Source organism: Octodon degus, unplaced genomic scaffold (genome assembly GCF_000260255.1).
Source record: "Octodon degus isolate 3935 unplaced genomic scaffold, OctDeg1.0 scaffold00036, whole genome shotgun sequence".
Lineage (NCBI taxonomy): Eukaryota > Metazoa > Chordata > Mammalia > Rodentia > Octodontidae > Octodon > Octodon degus.
The window spans coordinates 13,737,348-13,757,157 of record NW_004524612.1 but is presented as its reverse complement, the minus strand read 5'-3'; the positions used below and the strand labels follow the sequence as shown (position 1 = coordinate 13,757,157).

The window sequence follows — 19,810 nt, the reverse complement described above, 5'->3', positions numbered from 1 at the left end:
TTAATTATTATAATTAATAATTACACATATTTATGGGGCACACTGTTCATATTTCAGTATGCATATATAGTGTGTGGTGACAACTTTCAGAATCCCCTCTTGTTGCTGTTCTGAGAATACATTACTGTTGCCCGTGTGCAGCCACGGTGCTGCAGCACACCAGAACTCTTTCTTCCATCTGGTGTGACCTTGCTGTCCTCGCTGCTCCCCTTTCCCCTCTCGGCCGCCTTCCCAGCCCCTGGTGACCTCTGCTTCCTGAGCTCTACTTCTTTAGACTTCACAGAGTGTGGATTTTAACTACTTTGACAAGTTACTGCCATTATAAGGAATTCCTCCTACTAGAACTTAGTAATATCAAATACTATTTGAATTTGACTATTTCTTACTGATTAGAAATGTTTTCAGAGTTTTGTGATGTCATTTGATTTAAAGTAATTTAAATCAGAGGTTAACCTGTGTTAATTTAGACCAAATTAAAGACCTTTGTGGTTTAGACTTTGAAGAGATAGATCATTTGCAACCTTTATAGTGTAATTAGTTTTAGGATTTGGAGAAACTTATTATTATTATTTTTTTTAATAGAAAAGTTCTGCTTTGTAGCCCAGGCTGGGCTTGAACCTGCTGTGTCTTCATGCTGGGATTTATGTGTGAACCACCTTGCCTTGCTGATTGGGGTTTTTTGAGCCTGAAAATGCTTTTTCTGAAACATGACATATTACATTTTTTCAAAGTTTGTTGACTATACACATCGTATCTTTTAAACTTTTGTTTTATTTTAAAATTTTATTTGACTTTTTAGTTTGTTTTGAAATAGACTCTCATTTTGTGGCCCAGGCTGGTGTCAAACGTGGAATCCTCCTGCCTCAGCCTCCCAAGTGCTAGGATTATAGATGTGTACCACCACACCTGGCTGAAATATATCTTAATAAATACGTTCATATAACTAAAACAAAAATTTAAAGAAAATACCCATACTGTTTTCTGTTCTCTTTTCCTTGGGAATAGAGGAAGGATGGAACTGAGGGTGGCACATGCAAGGCAAGTGCTCTTAACACTGGGTACATTCTCAGTCCTCTGTGGTGAGTTTGTTTTATTTCATTTTTATAAAGCTAGTCTGAAGATTGGTGGGGGGAGCTCACTAATGACTTTGAGCTAAAGTTTAAAGCTAAAGAAAAGTACTGCTTTCGGGCGTAAGCATTTTGGTTACATAGTAAGGAGGGCAATCAAAGAAGAAATTGAATTTTTGGTTTTGGTTTGGGTGCTGGGGATTGAACCCAGGGCTGGAAATCAGTCAAACTCAGAGCCTCATGCATGCTGAGCCCAAACTCTACCACTGAGCTGTCTTGGTGGTTGGTTTTGGATTTTTTTTTTAGACAGGGTCTTGCTGTATAATCCAGGCGGACCTCAAGCTTGCACCAGTCCTCCTGCCTCAGCCTCCCAAGTGCCGGGGTCTTAGGCGTGCACCACCGCACTCATAACTGCGCTGTGCTTCCTTGATGGGCAGGAGCGTCTTGGATACATAGCTGCAGCCCTCACAGTGTGGCGCTCAGGGAGGGCAGGACCTCAGCAAGAAACACGGCGAACTTGAGCGCAGTGTTTCTCGAGCTCGGGAAGCGCAGCTGCTGTGTGCCCGGGCAGTGTGATGTTTTGCGAAGAGCCCTGCAGTCCGCGCACCAGGGTTACAGTGGCCTTGTAACAAACTCACTGTTACTTAACCTCTTTGGACCTCATATGTCTTAGATGCTGGCAGCTGTCTCTCTGGTAAATGTTTTTTTTTTTTTTTTTTTTTTTTTTTTTTACTGAACCGGGGATTGAACTCAGGCCCTTGCGCTTGCCAGGGAAGCGCTTATTCCACTGAGCCATCTCCCTGGCCTCTCTCTCTCTCTCTTTTTTTCTTTTTTTTTTTTTTTTGAGTAAATGTTAAGGGCCACCTGGTGCCAGCAGTGGAAGTTAACACCACTGAGGTGTTGCTCCTGACCTCAATACCTCTTGTTACCTGCCTATAGCTACCTGTCTTTAACCCTAAGGTGCTGGCTAGGTAGGGTGGTGCATGCCTATAGTCCCAGCACTTCAGAAAGTGAGGCAGGAGGATTCCTGGGAGTTTGAGGCCAGTCTGGCTACGAAGTGAGTTTAAAGACAGCCTGACCCTGTCTCAAAAAATCATGCAGTCCCTCTCCCCCTCTTTTTTTTTGCGGAACCGGGGATTGAACTCAGGCCCTTGGGCTTGCCAGGGAAGCGCTTATTCTACTGAGCCATCTCCTCGGCCCCTCCCCCTCTTTCTAAACCCATCCATGTCTGTTCAGGTAGAGGCGGGCACAGACAACGGTTAGACGCCCTCTGCTGTGGGCGAGGCTGTTTAGCGTTCTTCAGAGAAGGCATTTTACAGCAGTGAAACGGACAAGGCCAAAGCTGGTTCCCATAAAACAGAAGCTGTGTAAGTGGGAGGGCCACAGCCTGGCCAGGGGGAAAACCAAAACGCCTAGATGCAGTAACTCATATTTTGAGGGTTTTTCCTCACAGTGACTGTATGACATTGACTTTAGCCTGTAGAATGTCACTGCTTGAATTTTAGATTTCTCCTAGTGACCCATAAATTGAGATCATTTTCTTTCGGTGCTAGGCATTCAACCCAGAACCTTGCACTAAGCTACATTCCGAGCCATTTTTTATTTTCTTTCATTTAAGTTTTGTGTCATTCTTTAAGTCACTAAATTGCCCAGACTAGGTTCATGTTTGTAGCAATATTTTTCAGCGTAATGTCCTTGCATCCTCCTGATGTCGTAGAGGAGGGGATGCCATCTCTATTCTATTGAGAAGTCAGGCATGGTAACAGGAAGCCCCGGTTACCTGCAGTGAATGAGTGCACAGCTATTCACTAACCCTGCTGTGTCTTCTACCGTGTTAAAGTGTGACGCCAAGGCTTCGTTGCAGGACACCACCTACAGCCCACCTGCTGCACGGCCGTGTAGGTTTCGCACTGTGCAATTCCGCGAGGCAGGGGTTTGCATACTTCTTGCAGCAGAGGGCTGTCCTGTTTCTGCCTTCCACAGGGACATCCCAGCCTGCCTCTCCTGAGTTAGGTCACTGATGGCTGAGGCCCTCACGGGGGAGGGGATGCTGCATGCCAGCCTGTGGGAGACGTCTGAAGATTTGGTCTGGGCTTTCCCTTTTCAGGTGGGCTCATGTACCAGAAGTATGTGTGGATTTTGCCCCAAAATGAAAACTGCTCTAAGAGGAAAATCTCTTTTTTGTAGTGGGCAGAAGGAAGTTACAGTGACAGCAAATGCTGAAGTAGAGGGCCTGGAGATGGGAAGTGTGATGGAGGAAAGCACTGGAAAGTCTTCGTTGGAGTAGGGGGCGGGTGGGGACAGACTGTCGAACCCCTTACACACCCATTGTAGGAATTGACATCAGCAGATACACCTCTGGATAGTTATGTCAACTCCATCCAGATGTTGAGCGCTTTGGAATTGTTGGAGGTGTCGCTTCTCCTAGTCACCATGGAGAAAGAGTGCTGCACTTTTGGGTCCACCTGTGGGAGCACCCCGTGCATCACACTTCTGTCTGTAATGCCTCTTCACTCCCAACCTAGGACCAGAGAACATAGGTGAAGTTGAAACCCTGTGATGTACCTTCACCCAACATCTTTCAGGTCTGTTCTCTCTGCTGGCCAGCAGGTGTCACCAGGGAGCCATGAAAGTAAAGCAAAAGCAGGAGTACTGCAGGAAAGAGGCCTTTGATTTCCACACTTGTCCAGGGCCAGTGCAGCTTCCTACCTAAGCTGGTAGATGGCCTGGGAAACCTCACGGTGGTCACGGTCCTAAGGGTACCTGCATCCACGACTTATACACATGCTGTCCAAGTTAATGCCCACTTTAATCAGGTTCATTTAAATCATGTATGAATCATTTTGTTTACCTTAGAATTCTTTCCTTGGTGTGTAATACCTAAATACTTCTATTAAACATAGTAATTCCCAATTATTGTGACTAGAATATGTCAGAAGTATGTACTGATGTAACCTTCCAGTAATCATTGTTTTCAAAGAAGTTTTAAATTTTTTGTTTTATTTATGTGCACTAGGAATTGAAGCCAGGGCCTTCACTCTGAGCTACAGCCCAGCCCCTTTTTAGAAAAACTCTCTTTAGAGACAAGAGTTGCACTAACTTCCCAGTTGCCCATGCTGGGCTCAGGCTTGCAGTCACCCAGAGTGCTGGGATAACAGGTTTGTGCCTCCACACCCAGCTCAAAATTCTTATTTTTATCTAACACATAGTTTAAGAAGTTAAATCATAATAGAATGCTTGCAATAAAAACATCAGTTGCCCACCCTGTCCTTCCAGTAACCGTGTTCCTGTCCTCATCTCCCAAAACACTTCGTTCTTTTACTTCTTTCTTCTGTGATTTCCATGTGATAGAATTAGAGATTTTTATTTTCTTTTTATTTCTCTTGTGTTTTATTGCTAGTATTCCATGCTATTTATATAAGCAGGTTATTTTTTTCTTGCATTAAAATGTAGTCCATTATTTCAGAGTTTTGGCAAAACCATCTTAGTGTTCAGTGTTACCACAGCAAGTTTTTTGAGGTACTGTCTGACTCCTTAGCTGCTCTGATTTGCCTTTGGCATTTTCATTGTCTTGAAACAGGAATGTCTTTGGATTAGGAATATTCAACTTCTGTAGTTCATATCCTCTAATTATAAACCTTTCTTTACTTTTCTGCATTTTCAAGCTTCAAAGCCTCTCTAAATTACTGTCTTCTCTAGTAAAAAAGAGAGAAAGTTATGGGAGGGCTTGATATTTGTCCCCTTTTCAGCTTGTAAACCTGGTGCATCTTTATTTGACAGTATTTTAACTTTTGTGTGTTCTCTTGAATCTCACTATAGATGAAGATCTGATAAAGTATGGCTGGCCTGAAGATATCTGGTAAGTAACAATTTTGGTTCTGCTTACTGTGGGTCATCATTAACTTTCTTAGACATAGCAGAACCCTGATTCCTGTAATTAAAACTGAGCCTGTACCATGTACTTGTGTCTCTGGGTGTTCAGATGTAAATACCCCCTGCCAGTTGCCTTCATTTGTAATTACCGTGTAAGATGGTGATGGTGTCTTGGGTTTGACTGCAGGCCTGAGAGCAAAGGAGTCCAGAACACAGGTGTCCTCTGCCTGCCTGCTGGTCTCTTGTGGAGGCTCTGGGGCCGCCACTCTTAGGTTCAGGCTGTTCTAGCTCCAGTCTCATGCCTTCTTTCTAAAAAGGATTTAGGTAAACCATTTAAACAATAACATACTTCATACCTTCCCTCCAAGATAATTTGTTTATCAAACGCAGTCCAAAAAAATAAGAAGACTCTCGTATTACCTCAGACCCAGGCCATCTGCAGAGTGCATGACTCCAGTGACTCCCTCTTTCTTTCCCTTGCAGTTGTTGAACTCAGTTGCTTTGTTTTTCCAGCTTTGCCTTCCACTGCTGACTCTGCCCCTCCTGCTGTCCCTCCTCGAGTCTAATCTTGCCTGTTGAGTGGGGATCATCTCCCTGGCCTATACCACCCCCTGCCAAATGTGGGCTTGTAGTTAAGTGCTCAGATCCTATTTGATGTGATGGTCATAGTGAACATTTTTTCATGTACTTAACTATATAGCAAATATTAAATGTTTGCCTCTGCTCATCAGTTTTATTTCTCACCCACTCACCTTGGGAATAAGTATTGGTGTCATGCCCATTTGTTTTAGTTTTGCTTTTTTTTGAGATAATCTCACTTTGTAGCTTAGGCTAGCTTTGAATTTACTGTGTACCCCCCGCTGGCCTTGTAGCAGTCCTCCTGCCTCAGCCTCCCAAGTGCTGGAATTACAGACATACACCACCACACCTGGCTATCATGCCCATTTTTCAGATCAGGAAACTGAAGCTGGGAGAAATTGAACACTGTGCTGGTTGTATCAGACCCCAGTTCAGAGTCACTGTTGTGCTCTGCCCCAAGGCCATTGCAGCAGCTCCTCCCAGACCTGTTTTTCCAGGGCAGATGCAGACCCTAATTCCCTGAAGCATTCTGGGCAGCTGCTCTTGAGAGGGGAAGCTGGGCCCAGCGTTGGGCCTTTACTGGGGAGACACTGCTCTGAGGCTTACTGAAACCATCCCTGTCCTGCTGCAGGGCTCCCACAGGACCTCCTCTGACCTCCACCTGCCCAGTATGAAGCTCATGGCCATCCCAGAACCGCATCTTCTGGACTCAACCTGTGTCATAAGTGAGACTATAGCAGTTCACATGACCAGAGCTTCTAGCTGGGCATTGTTCCCTTCTGAGGGCTTAGGTTGTGATCTCTATAGGGACAGCCATCTATCTTGGTTAGCTGCTACATTCCTGGTACTGACTATAGATCATGGCATGATGTAGTATGTGTTCAGTAAATATACGTCACTTTCTAGTGGATTACCTCTCTTCCTCCCTGGTAACTGTCTGGTGGTTACCAGACAGTTACCAGGTAAGCAGAAACCAGTGACTGCTTTCTGCTCACCTCCGTTCTGAGTACCTGTCACCCCCAGCTGGAGTATTTCAGGTGTCCCTAGATTCTTTCAAGGGAGCTAAGAATGGCTGTGTCTGTCTTGTAGCTGTATGTGTTTAAACATATGATTTGAGACATAAACGCCTGCATAGGAAAAGTTACATTGTCAGACATACCATGGAAGTCAATTCACCATAACTTTTTTACCTTTTCTTTTAAATAAGTGGAAGGGAAATTTCTCATTTACAACCCACACCCAAAAGTGTATGGCTTGAGTCATTAATCGCATTAAGGTTGGTAGTCAACAGATTTAGATTTATAGACACGTAGAAACTTTTCAGCACTCTTTCACAGTCTAGAGATTAGTGGCTGTGGTTAGATGTGATTGAGTTTTATTCTAGTAGTTACTTGAGAAGTGCTGTGAGCTGGCACAGGCCGAAAGCCCAAGGCTGGTTCTGGTTGGTGAACTGTCAGTGCTGGCCATCTTCCAGGCAGCTCCGGGAATGCTTCCCAGTTGGCCTACATTCCAGGGTAGATTTTGAACCTGTTTACTGTGCTGCAGCCTCTGGGACTTTACCTCTGTGATTGATAGTCAACATCCTAGTTTATCCCAGAAAACCCCCTGAAACTATTTTTTTTTTTTTTTTTTTTAAACACAGGGTCTCAAAATGCAATATTTTGTATTTTTACTTACCAGTTTTGAAAACAGTATTCTAATGTTTTTTCTTTATTGCTGTTAAACACAGGGTCTCATTACGTAGCCCAGGCTGGCCTCAAACTCGGAACAAACCTCATCCATCCATTACCACCCCAAGTGATGGAATTACAGGTGTGAACTACCATGCCTGGCTCTCCAAGACCCTTTAAAAGAAGGGATCATCCTAGCATTAAGTACAGAGGGAACTAAATTAATTTTTAAATGAAGAAAATAAAGTTAATATGCATACTTAATTTCATAGACTTTTAAGAATTTCAGGAACCTGATTCTGAGACCCTGTGCCTCTAGTTCCTTAGCTATTTAGTATCATTTTAGCAAAATTTCTAGTCTTTGCCTTCTGTAAAGGGTGACAGGATTCAATAGGGAGAGAACATGACAATAACAAGGACAATAATTTTAACTTTTAAGTAAGCATTTTGGGAGATTTAAGAAGTGTTTTTATAAGAAAACTTGCTCAAAATGGATTGTTTAGTATAGAGCTGGGGAGTTTTGTTTATTATCATTTCAACTGAAGCCCATAGTTGTGTCCATTCTCCTGTTCTTCGTAGAGAGAGGTTGCCGACTCTACACAAACGTGACAGTTGTGCGTGTTGCACAGGACACCGCTGTGTTTGGATACTTTAATTACTTATGCATGAATTTTGTGTTTCTGTACTGCATAGCCTTGGCACTGAGCTGCATCCCAGCACTTCTTATTTATTATTTTGAGACAAGATCTCAATAAGTGACTAGGTTACCCATGCTGGGCTTGAACTTAGAATCCTGCCTCAGCCTTCCAGAGTGCTGTGATTATTAGCACGTGCCACCACATCCAGGTCTTATGTATGAACTTATTAGTTATATATTGAGTTGTTTCGGTATTTCATTTGACAAAATTCCACAGAAACTTAGAATAAAAATCAGAATATAATAGGAAGGAATTGTAAATGGAGACCTGGCTTAAAGCAAGTAATAGTTAGAATGGGAGAAAATTGAGCTTGGTTAGTGCAATATCTTTCTTTCTTTTTTCTTTTCTTTTTTTTTCTTTTTTTTTTTTTTGTGGTACTGGGCATTGAACTCAGGACCCTGTGCTTGCTTATTCCACTGAGCTATCTCCCTGGGCCAGTGCAGCATCTTTCTAATAATCTGAAAGATGATAAGAAAGTATATAATTTCCAGATTTGAAAAAAAAAATAGATATTTTTTTCCAGGATGAAACAACTCCCAATTAAAACATGAATCTCTTGTGTGGGAACAAGAATGGGTAACTTGGAGAAACATGAATCAAATATGATGTAATGCCTACTTCTGGCTATCAGTAAAGATTAAAAATAAAACCTACAGTCAACATTGACTGTTTACAGAAAATGCCTGATTTTGCGTATCCACAATAAATAACAAGATACTTAGTTTTTCCAAAGAGGGAATTGGCAACAACATGGCCTCATTCCGCTTTGTATTGAACCCTGGGTCTCTGTTTGGTACCAAGTGTGAATGTGTGACCATTTTCATGTCTAAGACAGTGCCTTAATGCTGTGAAGATGTCTAGCGCAGTGTATAATGGCATGTAATGGTCCTCCTCGGGCTTCACTGAGCATTCATAGTTGGGAAAGGTAAGGACTCACAGAATCAGTGTTCACCTTCTATTACTTTGTTCATCGTTCTACTTCCACACTAGGATTCTAGAGGCAAAAAGAGAAAATCACCTTCACTCAGTGAGCTGTGAAAGTGAAAAACATAATATTCTAAAATGTCACATCAAGCTTAGATTTAATTAAGTTGATAGATGATAGAACCTAATAAAAGGTAAACTTAAGGTGGGGGTGGGTGGATATCGGCTTGGTGACCTCAGGCCTCAGCTGACTTTCTGAATCTGTACTTGGCCTTTGGTTGTGTTGCCATTGCTCAAGATTCAAGGTGCTCCAGGCAAAACCCCCCAGTTTTCTCCCACCGGTGGTCTGCAAACTTCCTAGGTGCTCAACTGTGGCATCTCTTTGGCTTCTCTTTCTTTCTCTCTCTCTCTTTCTCTCTTCTTTCTTTGATGTATTTAGTACAGGGTTTACAGGGTCTCACTATGTAGATCAGACTCATACTGATTCCCTTGCTTTTCAGCCTCCCAAGCACTGGGATTATAGCCATGTTCATGCGCAGTCTCAATGCCAGCACTGGGGCATGTTGGGGATTGAACCCCGGCCACTGCACTCTGCCTAAGCAGGCACTTTAATCTTCTGAGCTATCTGGCCAGCCCTCTAGTTTCTTTCATTAACTTAACTTCTTACCTGACTTTCCGTGTTTTCCTCTCAACCCTGTGCTTCCATCAGGAGCCAACCAAATCTCAGTTCTTCTGTGAAGCCTTTGGTACTGTATAGCTCTGTCACCTGAAAAACCACCCTCGGCGCTTAATATTTATTACTGTTGGGCACTTTTTCCACACAGCTATGTAACTTTCGGCATTGACCTTGTGGCTCTGGTTGCGGTGAGACCTTTGCAGATGGCTACTGTGTTCTGCACCCCACGGTCCCAGCTGTGGGAGGCCCTGAGCGAACAGGGGGTACTTCCTGGAATGGGTGCTTTAGATACAAGGGGGAAGTGAGGCGGTGGTCTTGTACCTCTTGTTAAAAGTGGTTTTCCTTCTTTGTAGGTTTCATGTGGACAAAATCTCTTCGGCTCATGTATACCTTCGGTTGCATAAGGTAACTGCATTTCAACATGGATCCGTGACATTGTCTTTAGTGACGAGCAGCATAGCGTGTTCTTTTTCTGAAATTAAATTGCTTCAAGTAAATATGTTTGAAAATAGAAAAGTTAGTAAACAAAGAGGTCTCTCTCCCTGACCAGAAAATTATTATGGGGAATTCTGGGCCCTGTCTGAGTCTTTGGAGGGCCAAGAGTAGCTGCTTCCAGGTAGAAGAAGCACCCTGGCTGAGAGTGTGAGTATGCTGTCTGTGGCCGCTGCTCTCATCCCTCGCGGTTCAGATGGCCCCACCACATGCTCCTCCCCAGTGGCTTCTTTTGTTCTGTCTCCAGTGAGTCTCTGCCCATACTGAGGCCAGACGTATTAGGGGGTTCTTTGGGCGGTGTAAGGTAGCATGCTAGCAATAAAGGGAACTAGATTTAATGCTCCTTACTAACACATCAGCATTGCTTTTCCAATAGGTCTTTATTCATGTGTGTTTTATAGTTGAATCAAGCTATTATGTGTGTATGCAAATGTTTGTGTGTTTTGCAGCCCTGGGGATTAAACCCAGGCCCTGTATACTGAACTGCACCTCCAGTGCAACCTCCCTTTTCTGGTAGTTGAGGAAGGGCCTCACTAAGTCACTTAAGCTGCCCAGGCTAGGTTCAAACTTGCAACTCTCCTGCCTCAGCCTTCCAGATGGGTGTGTAGCACTATACCCAGCCACTCCTTCTCCCCCTCCTCTCTTCCCTCCTCCTCCCCCTTCCTCCTACCTCCTCCTCTTCCTCTTCCTTCCTCTTCCTCCTCCTTCCTCTTCTTCTTCCTCCTTCTTCTGTTTAATAAACTTTACTTTGGAGTAGTTTTATGATTTTTTTTTTTTTTTTTTTTTGCGGAACCAGGGATTGAACTCAGGCCCTCACACTTGCCAGGGAAGCACTTATTCCACTGAGCCATTTCCCCTGCCCCTGGAGTAGTTTTAAAGTCACACAAAAATTGCAAAGATATGGCCAAGTTCCCACATGGTTTCCTTCATTGGTAAGTTATTCCATTACAATGACAGATAGTAAGAAACTAAGGAGCCAGCCTTGGGATATAATTGCCAACTAAATTCCAGACTTTATTTGAATTTTAGCAGTTTTTCCATGAATGTCCTTTCCCAGGATCCAGTCTAGAGTACTATATTGTGTTTAGTTGTCATGTTGGTCCTGCTGACAGTTTCTCATTCTTCCCCTACTTTTAATGACCTGGACACTTTGACCAGGGATTGTACAGCATATCACTCTGATACAGGGGAAAAAACTGATCTCAGTTGGACGACCTCCAAATGATATAAGGGAAAAATGATCTCCCAACCTGAAAGGTACCTGGGACAAGTTCGTGTTCTCTCAAACAGAAGAATGAATTTTAGGAACAAAAGGACGTTATGAGCAGAATATATTTGAGGGAAAGAAAGCTACTGTCCCAGAGAGAGACAGGAGCCCCCCCCCCCAAGCTGTCTCCATGAGAACTCGCTTAGGTGAGCATGAGGTGGGACAAAACTATGCTCAACCAATGAGATTACAAGCACCATTGCTTAGATGAAATTGATTGAATCCAGTACCAAATGGGGAAGCAACTCTCCTAATCAAGTGGGACAGGGTCTCTTCCTTTGGGGATTGTGCTAGTGACTCATTTGGGCTCCTTCAAGGTGATTGATACCTATTTAGAATATCAATCCCTAATGCCCATCCCTAGGGAAGTATGTAGCTGTGTTTCCTCTTTTGTCTTGAGGTCTGGCCCATATGGGAATGTCTGTCTCTTCCAAGTTGCAAAGTCACCTTGTCTTCCATATTGTTTCCTTCAGTGCCTGGCCCTTCCTGACTGCCTATAATATTTCTATCTAATTCAGCTGCCTACAACTCCATTTGGATTCATGAAAAACCAAGGTTATGAGTTTGGGGAGAAGAACCCCACAGAGGTGGGTCAGGTCAGAGGGTGTGTGTTTGTGGGTCAGCACTCACTATGGCCTGGCCCACTTTCTCCTCTGGGAAGTTGCTTTGCTTCCCTTTCTAGGCTTGGCTATGTGGCTGCAGGGCTCTTAAGTCTAGCCCCTGCTCAGAGGCAGCACTACATGGAGCGGGAAACATGTATAAATATTGGTGGCAATCCTTTAGGAAGATTTGTCTCCGGCTGCATTTACTTAGCCATGGACTGTGCCTGTGTTGCCTCACGTTCACGTCACACCTTGCGTTGTGTCTCATCATTGTGCTGTGTTGTTGCCCATATTGCACTGACGGGGCTCTTGTGTGCCCCCAGGGCCCCTTTTGCTTTCTGTGTGCATCCTTACCTTCTGTTACTACAGTGCTTCAGGTACATTTCTAATTTTTCTGGCCCAGTTCTAGAATCAGCCATTTCTCTAAGGAACTTGGTTTGTTTTCTTGGTGTAAGGTATTTTGAAATCAAGATCTGTCTTCAGGGTGTACCTGGTACTCCTCGAGTATCGTTTCTTGTAGATCCTCTCAGCTGACAGAGCTGAGAAATACATGAGTGTCCTGTCCTGAAAATCCAAAATCTGAAATGCTGCAAAATCCAAATGTTGTGAGCCTGATCTCAGGTCACAGATCACAGAATGCAAGGGTGCTAAAAATAGGGTAGAAACTTATTCCAGGCTATGTGTATGAAGAGAATATGAAGCACTAATAAATTGTGTGTTTAAATGTTTTACCCATCCCCAGGATATCTCATGAATATGCAAATTCCCAATCCAAAAATTTGAAACACATTTTAGGTAAGGGATACTCAACTTACATACATGCAAGGTATGATAGAAAAATAGGGTATGTTTAAATTTTTAAACATTTATTGCAGTTTATTGCATTAAAAGACACATTGCTGTTAATCCCCCTCAATTCTCCTGCTCACTTTGAGCGTTCTTTTTTGTTGTTGTTTTTCTTTTTGAGACAGGGTTTTAGTCTGCAATTCAGGCTGGTCTGGAACTCACTTTGTAGCCCAACCTGGTCTCGAACTTGCAACAATCCTCCTGCCTCAGGTTTCTGAGTGCTGGGATTACATGTGTGCACCATCATGTCCTGCTGCTTTGAATCCTCTTATGCTACTATTCTTGCCCCTTTCTGAAGCAGTTCTGAAAGTTCTTTCCTATGATTGTTTTTATGAGTTGTGACCAAAAATGAGGTGACTGCTGCTGTCAGGTGACATCAGTGGAAACATATTTTGCAACACACCTCACAGATCAACAGTTTATAGGGCTGGGGAGATAGCTCAGTAGAATAAACACTTGCCTGGCAAACACAAGGTCCTGAGTACAATCCCCAGTACTGAAAAAAAAAAAAACAAAACCAGCTTATGACAATTTCAGTCAAAATAGTGCAGAGTGTCTTTACCCAACTTGCTCACCAATATAGTACCATATAGCATCTGGCTTTTTCCCCAAAGTCCAAATGACCTTGGAAGTTAAATGTGTTGAATCAGTTCAGGACCTTAAGGCAGCCACAGAAGTGTTGTAAAGACACTTATGAATGATTTCCAGAACTGCTTCAGAACGTGACAAGAATAGGATAAGTGTATGCATAGTGTGGGGGAGTATTTTGAGCGAGATTCATGGCAGTATGTCTTTTACTGTAATACATTTTTTTGAAATTTAAACTTAATATTTGATCACACTATATCTATATACTGGCCCCTGCATATATGTGTAGCTACAATTGTTTCAGGATCTCTTCACGTGAGCCTTTGTTAAGCTACACACAAGTTCTTGTTGATGTCTCTGGCTGTAGTCTGTTACAAGGCTTTTTCTAGCTTGTCCCAACATCTGTTGGCGCCCATCTGCCTTCCCTTTATTTATTTGACTGTAGCATACGTGGGCCTTCTGATGTTAACCTGTAACCCGTGAGAAGCAACTCGGTAAGCTAGACAGTCCCAGTGCGTAGTTCCTTTTGCCTTTTGCTTTATGTTTTCAAATCAGATCATTATTTCCCAAAGTTTCATGTAAGCTACTGTTTCTCCCCTGACCGTTTCAGTGATGTGATACCTACAGTTGCAAGGCAGTTAGACTGTGTCCATCCAGCATCCCCTGATTGATGCTACTACTTCTTAGGGTGACATTTATAATTTTTCATGTTGCTTTAATCTTTCTGTATGTATAAATATCGGTTGGCTACAATGCTTTGATAACATGCCACAATATGAAAACTCCCAAGCTGGGTGTGGTGGTGAATTCCTCTAAAAGCATTTGGAGGCTGAGACAGGAGGATTGTCTTGAGTTTGAGGCCATCCTGCACTACACAGCAAGAGCCTGTCTCAAAAAATCAAAATCAAAATCTCATATGAGAAACATGAGAGCTCCTTTATCAGAATATAGGTTTATAGTTTTTCAGTATTATGAATCGCCAACAGAATATATTCTTTTGTGTGTGTGTTCGTTTGTAGAGGTAGAATCTCTCTGTCTAGTCCAGGCTGGCCTTATGTTCCTGGGCTCAGGTGATCCTCCTGTCTCATCCTTACTGTAATGCAATTTTTTTGAAATTTAATTTTTTTTTATTTTTATTACTATTTTACTGTTTTTTTGTTTTTTTTTCATTGAGTACCTGGGACAGCAGATAGAAGTATGCCACTTTCCCATGCTGTGGATTAATTACTGGGTCAGGAGATGTATATAATTTGGGAACTTCTTTTTTATCAGATTTCCCTCAGAGTATTGTGCTAGCTTCAGAAACTACTTGCTATCTTCTGTGTTTTCTCGAATCATAAGTATATAGGTCTACTTCCTCATGGCTAGTATATAGTTTACTCACAGCATTAAATGGTAAGCCTGATCTTCCTTTGTTCCAAGGTGTTTCTATTTTTGTGTTTGTTTTGTTTTGGCAGAGCCAGGGATTGAACTCAGGTTCTTATGCTTGCCAGGGACGTGCTTATTCCACTGACCATCTCCCCGGCCCCCATGTTGATAGGAATGTTTTTTTTTTTTTTTTCCTGTGGAACCGGGGATTGAACTCAGACCCTTGCACTGGCCAGGAAGTGCTTATTCCACTGAGCCATCTCCTGGCTCTGTTTTTGTTTTTTTTTCTGAGGTGTTTTTGAGGGCTGTATTATGAAGGAAAAGAGGAGGGTTCTGAGCTCTGCTGGAACAAACTTCTGCATTGTCTGAGACAGCTCATTGTCGTTTTGCACCTCCTACATTTCAAGGAGATTGAGTAGGGTGTGCCCAGCTGTTCTTTGATAAAGATTTCTTTGTCCTTGGGGTTCTGAGGGGTCAGAATGAAGACACAGTGGCTGTGGCAAGTTCACATTGCACCAAGTATTAATCGCTGTCATAGAAATCCAATGCCAGTTTCCTTTGGGAGTGTGTAACTTGCACAGGTGGAAGGATGTGCCATGAGGGATGTTTGCCCCCTCAATTTGCACAGTAAATAGGTTGGGCTGACCTGGTAGGTACCAAGTAGGTGCTGGCAATACAGGAGCCAGACTGCTGGATTTCATTCCCGGCTGTGCTTTCTATTAACTGTGCCCATTACCTCTGCAGAATAGGCTAGTTCCATATCTTAGTGGGTCACTGTGATGACCAGGGATGTTTTGCTACTGAGCTACATTACTTTCCTTTCATTTCATCTCATTTTATTTGAGACTGGTTCATTGAGTTGCTTAGATGAGACTCCGACTTGCAAGCCTCATGCCTCAGCCTCCCTTGGTGGTGGGGCTATAGGCATGCGTGTGTCACCACATCTGGTGGTGCCAGCATATCTGAAAGCACCAGAATAATGCATGGCATGTGCTAGTCCTGTAGGTATGTGTTAGTTGTTTTGTTTTTGTTTAATTTAGCCTTTGAAGATCATAGACATTCACTAATATTCTTTTCTAGGTCTTTTTTTTTTTTTTCTTTTGAAACTCATAGAAAAAAATCTTAACTATTTTACAGGTTTCCTATTCCATTAAAATAAGATGACACAAAGCCCACCATCAAAATTCTGGCCTTTACACATTGAGTCTTAGTGCACACTTTTTTTTTTTTTTTTTTTGGTGGAACCGGGGATTGAACTCAGGCCCTTGTGCTTGCTGGGGAAGCACTTATTCCACTGAGCCATCTCCCCAGCTCCCACACTTCTTGACTTTGTGCAAAACACTAAACTGGGTAGGGCTTTAGCTTTCCATGCATCTTTCTTTGGTCTGTTCATATTATATTGGGAGTAGCAAAACAGGATGAAGAGATTGCTTTAGAAAAGTGACAACCACTGATAGGAAAAATCTGGGTCTGGGACATAGACATCATCAAGGACCAAGAAACTCTACCATGCCTCAAGAACTCCAAGAGCACTGTGTCTATGGCCAATGGCATTAGCTTGGTTCATCCTTCAGCTCTCGCTTACCTGATATGAGGACCTTGTCCTAGTCCTTCACTTCACAGAGCTGCAGTCTCTTCGTTGACAAAGTGTGGCTACACAGGCTATTTTATACAGCAGTTTACTCAGTGGCATAAGTGCCTGTCTGGTAAGTGCAAGGTCGTGAGTTTGATCCCTGGGACCACCAAAAAAAAAAAAAAATTGATGGCTGGTGTTTTGGGAGGAGTTTTTTAATCATTTTTTTATTCTAGAGTCAGCCCCTTGTTCTGTATTTTTATGAGGCTACCTACTGTCTTACTGTGGGCTGTAATACTGTAAGATGGTTTGCAATTTTGGATATTGGTTTGTTGTCTTGGATATTTGCAATGATGACATAAATTCAGAATCCTCTATTTAAATGATCTAGGAAATGCATAGACTAAAATGTCTTTATTGATGAGTTAACTGATGAGCTCAGTTCACTTTTTTTTTTCTTTTTGGCCAAAATATATGTATTTGAGAGATTCCCATTTACAGCATGTGAAGCGTAGTGCCCAGGGGAGAGGGGCATAGCTCAGCAGTAGAGTCCTTGACTAGCATATGTGAGGCCCTGGGCTCGATCCCCCTGATACCACAAAGAAAGTTTTTGAATGTACAAAGTTTTTAAGACTTAATAGAATAAACTTAATTTATCTCAGAGTTAGGGAAACTTTCTTTTGCAGACAGTTGCTTCTGTAATTCCCGTGCCCTGTAGGACTCAGTTCTGCACTGATTTCCACTTGTTTTTACATCTGAGATACTTTTGCTCTTTGGGAATCACTGTACTTACTCATCTGTGAAACAGGTTTCTATTGGGAAGGATCGATAACAAATTTGTGTTTCCATCTCCCGCACAGTGAGTGCCGACGATCTCACACCAGAACTTTGTTCTTGATTACCACTGAGGTTCCGCACCCAGAACTCTTGAGTTGTCTCTTGGAGAGAAGGTTGTAGCAGCCTTTGCCAGGAAGAAATCCAGTTGTCACACGTAGGCAGTTTTCCACCACGTTTCCAGAAAAAAGAGTGAGAAGAGAGAGGAAAACTTACTCAGATATGATTATAGTTAATATTACAATTGCGGTTAATTTTTATATTAAATGTTTAATATTTTTTATATTTATATTAGGTATATGTGGCCTCTCTGAGTTTAAGTAAACATCCCACAAGGGACAGTAAACAGACGTGGCTTTTCAGTGTTCTGTGACACAGTTGTCTGCTGCATGTGATAAGGCTGCAAGTGCCCTCTTGGTGCCCCACTGGTGACCAGTCACAAAGGCATGGACCTTTTTTTTTTGTGTGTTTCAGGGAGAGAAGATAGAAGACATTCCCAAGGAAGTGCTGGTGGACTGTGCCCAGCTTGTGAAGGCCAACAGCATTCAAGGTCAGTTTTCCTAGAGAAATGTTTTCACAGTCAGCTCTGATTTTATATCTGAATATATTGCATTTTAGAGAATATGCTGTTAGGGCCGGAGAGATAACTCAAAGGACTAAGTGCCTGCTTAGGCAAGCACAGGGACCAGGTTTGATCCCGGGCATCATGTGCTGTACCACCCCCACCCCCAGGTGCGCTGAGCTGGCCACCAAGCCTGGGCATGGTGGCGCACACCTATAATCCCAGCGCTAGGGAGGCTGAAAACAGGAGGATCACTGCGAGTCAAAGCTGCATAGTAAAACCCTGTACCACATACATTTAAAAACAAAACCAAACCAAGAGAATATGCTGTTAACTTTGGCTTGTGTCAAAGAAATGGCAGATTATATCTATGGTGCATGGCAGTTTTAAGCATATATGTAAGACGACTTTCGCAAATTTCATATTACTAGCTAAGTAGGAGGAGATGTTTCATAGCTTTCTTTTCTTTCTTTTCTTTCTTTTTTTTTTTTTTTTGCAGTCTAAAGATGCCTTGAGGGCATCTCAGGTTTCCTGTGAGAAACTGGGTTCGAACCAGAGCATCTTGAGCCTGACTGCTTTGTTTAAGCAGGCAGTGAAACAACTGAGCTAATGGGCAGGCCCCCCCCCCATAGCTTTATTTTCATTGTTGATGTTTTTATTTTTATCGGTTATCATTAAATTCTGGAGCTAGAGTCTCTAAACCATTACTTTCTTCTGCTTTTTCTTTCTCCCGCCTCCTCCTCCTTCTCCTCCTCCTCTTCAAGTTGTGAAGCTTTAGAGTCAGTTGATCATGTTGTCCTTCCTCCCCTGAGCACTTAGTTGGTCTGGAATAATGCTTGAACATCACTGTTTTTGTACAAAACTTTCCTTGGTGATTCTGATGTGCAGTGTGGGTTGAGGGCCATTGGCAGCAGTAGTCTGCTAGGAATGATTGAGCTAATAGATTGAATTTTAGATGCAGAACATACACTTAGAGCGGGTGGAGTGATTTGCGTTTGGTCTGAAGTTGAAGGATGATACAGAAGATCATAAAGAAATATGGTTTGGATAGTGGAAACATAAGGGGCAGGCATACAGTGGATAACAACTACCAGGGGTTGGTGGTGCAAAGATCTGGGCCAGAGTCCCCCTTCCTTGTCACTTAGACTATGCTTCTTGAATATGAACTTATGTAGCCTTCATAAAAGAAGGTAGAAGCCTTGCCTACTGGAGGCACTGATAAACCAACAAATTGTAATCAGTTTTAGGATACTGCATCTTATGAGTAGAATGGGATTTTCTGAGATCTTCAGTTAGTGGAATAAAAATAAAAGCAGTCCATTCTGTGGTCCAGTCTCCTCCTCACATCCTGCCCCTGCCCATACTGCTGGCTTATTGGGGTGCCTGCATTGGAACAGCACTGGACTGCTTATTCTTGATTTAGCCCCTTTCTTTCTCCTATCTCAGTAGCATTCTAGTCCTAGAGAAAACAGCACAGGGGAGAGCCATGAGACTGAGCTACTGTCCCGCCTCGTCTCCTGACTCCTGCTCAGCTGCCCACAGAATGAGGAGCTAAGCCCTGAGCCTGCTTTTGTGTCACTGGCAGAAGGTGCTGCTGATGGGTGAGAAGGTGGTGTGTGCTGTGAAGTCGCAGGGGACACTCCATTTGGACACTTGGAGTTCAAAGTGTCCCTCCCTGGTTGGTCACTTTCCCTGTCTAGCTCCAAGTCTTTGGAGGTTACACTTGTAGTCATAGGTCAGTTGTTGTGTGTCACCTAGCGACTCTTCACAAAATGTCCGTGGCTTCCTGTGCCTGTAAAGTGCAGTGTGGATGTCCCAAATCGGCATCTACTGGGTATCTCTGATCTGACTGCAGATCCTGTCTCTTCACATATCTCACACTTCAGCTACAACCAGTATTTATGGATTTCCTTTTACCTCTTACCTTTCTGTATATTTTACCTTCTGCTCCCATTGGGTCATCCTTGGTCTGCATGTGAGCATGTGTGTGCTAAAGCCTGAAGTTCATGTGGCAGTCACAGTGAGAGCAGTAATTGCTGGTCTAGATGGGATGCCCAGTCCTGTACTAAAGCTTTGAAGGTGATTTTATCCCCCAGTGAGGAGGTACTGTGATGATTTTCCTTCTGTAGACTGTACCTGAGAGGAGACAAGAACTTCCCACGGTCCCAGGACTGTGCAGTGGAGGAGACGT

General features: G+C 43.0%; 1 protein-coding gene across 1 annotated transcript in view; it reads left to right on the top strand.

Annotated features, from left to right (window-relative positions):
* Positions 1-19,810, top strand: part of Ccdc25 (coiled-coil domain containing 25) — a 39,122-nt gene that overhangs the window by 5,777 nt on the left and 13,535 nt on the right. Inside the window, exons 2-4 of the mRNA XM_023714731.1 lie at positions 4,887-4,926; positions 9,841-9,892; positions 17,532-17,607. Of these exons, the coding sequence (XP_023570499.1) occupies positions 4,887-4,926; positions 9,841-9,892; positions 17,532-17,607 (168 nt within the window). The remainder of the gene's footprint in view (positions 1-4,886; positions 4,927-9,840; positions 9,893-17,531; positions 17,608-19,810) is intronic.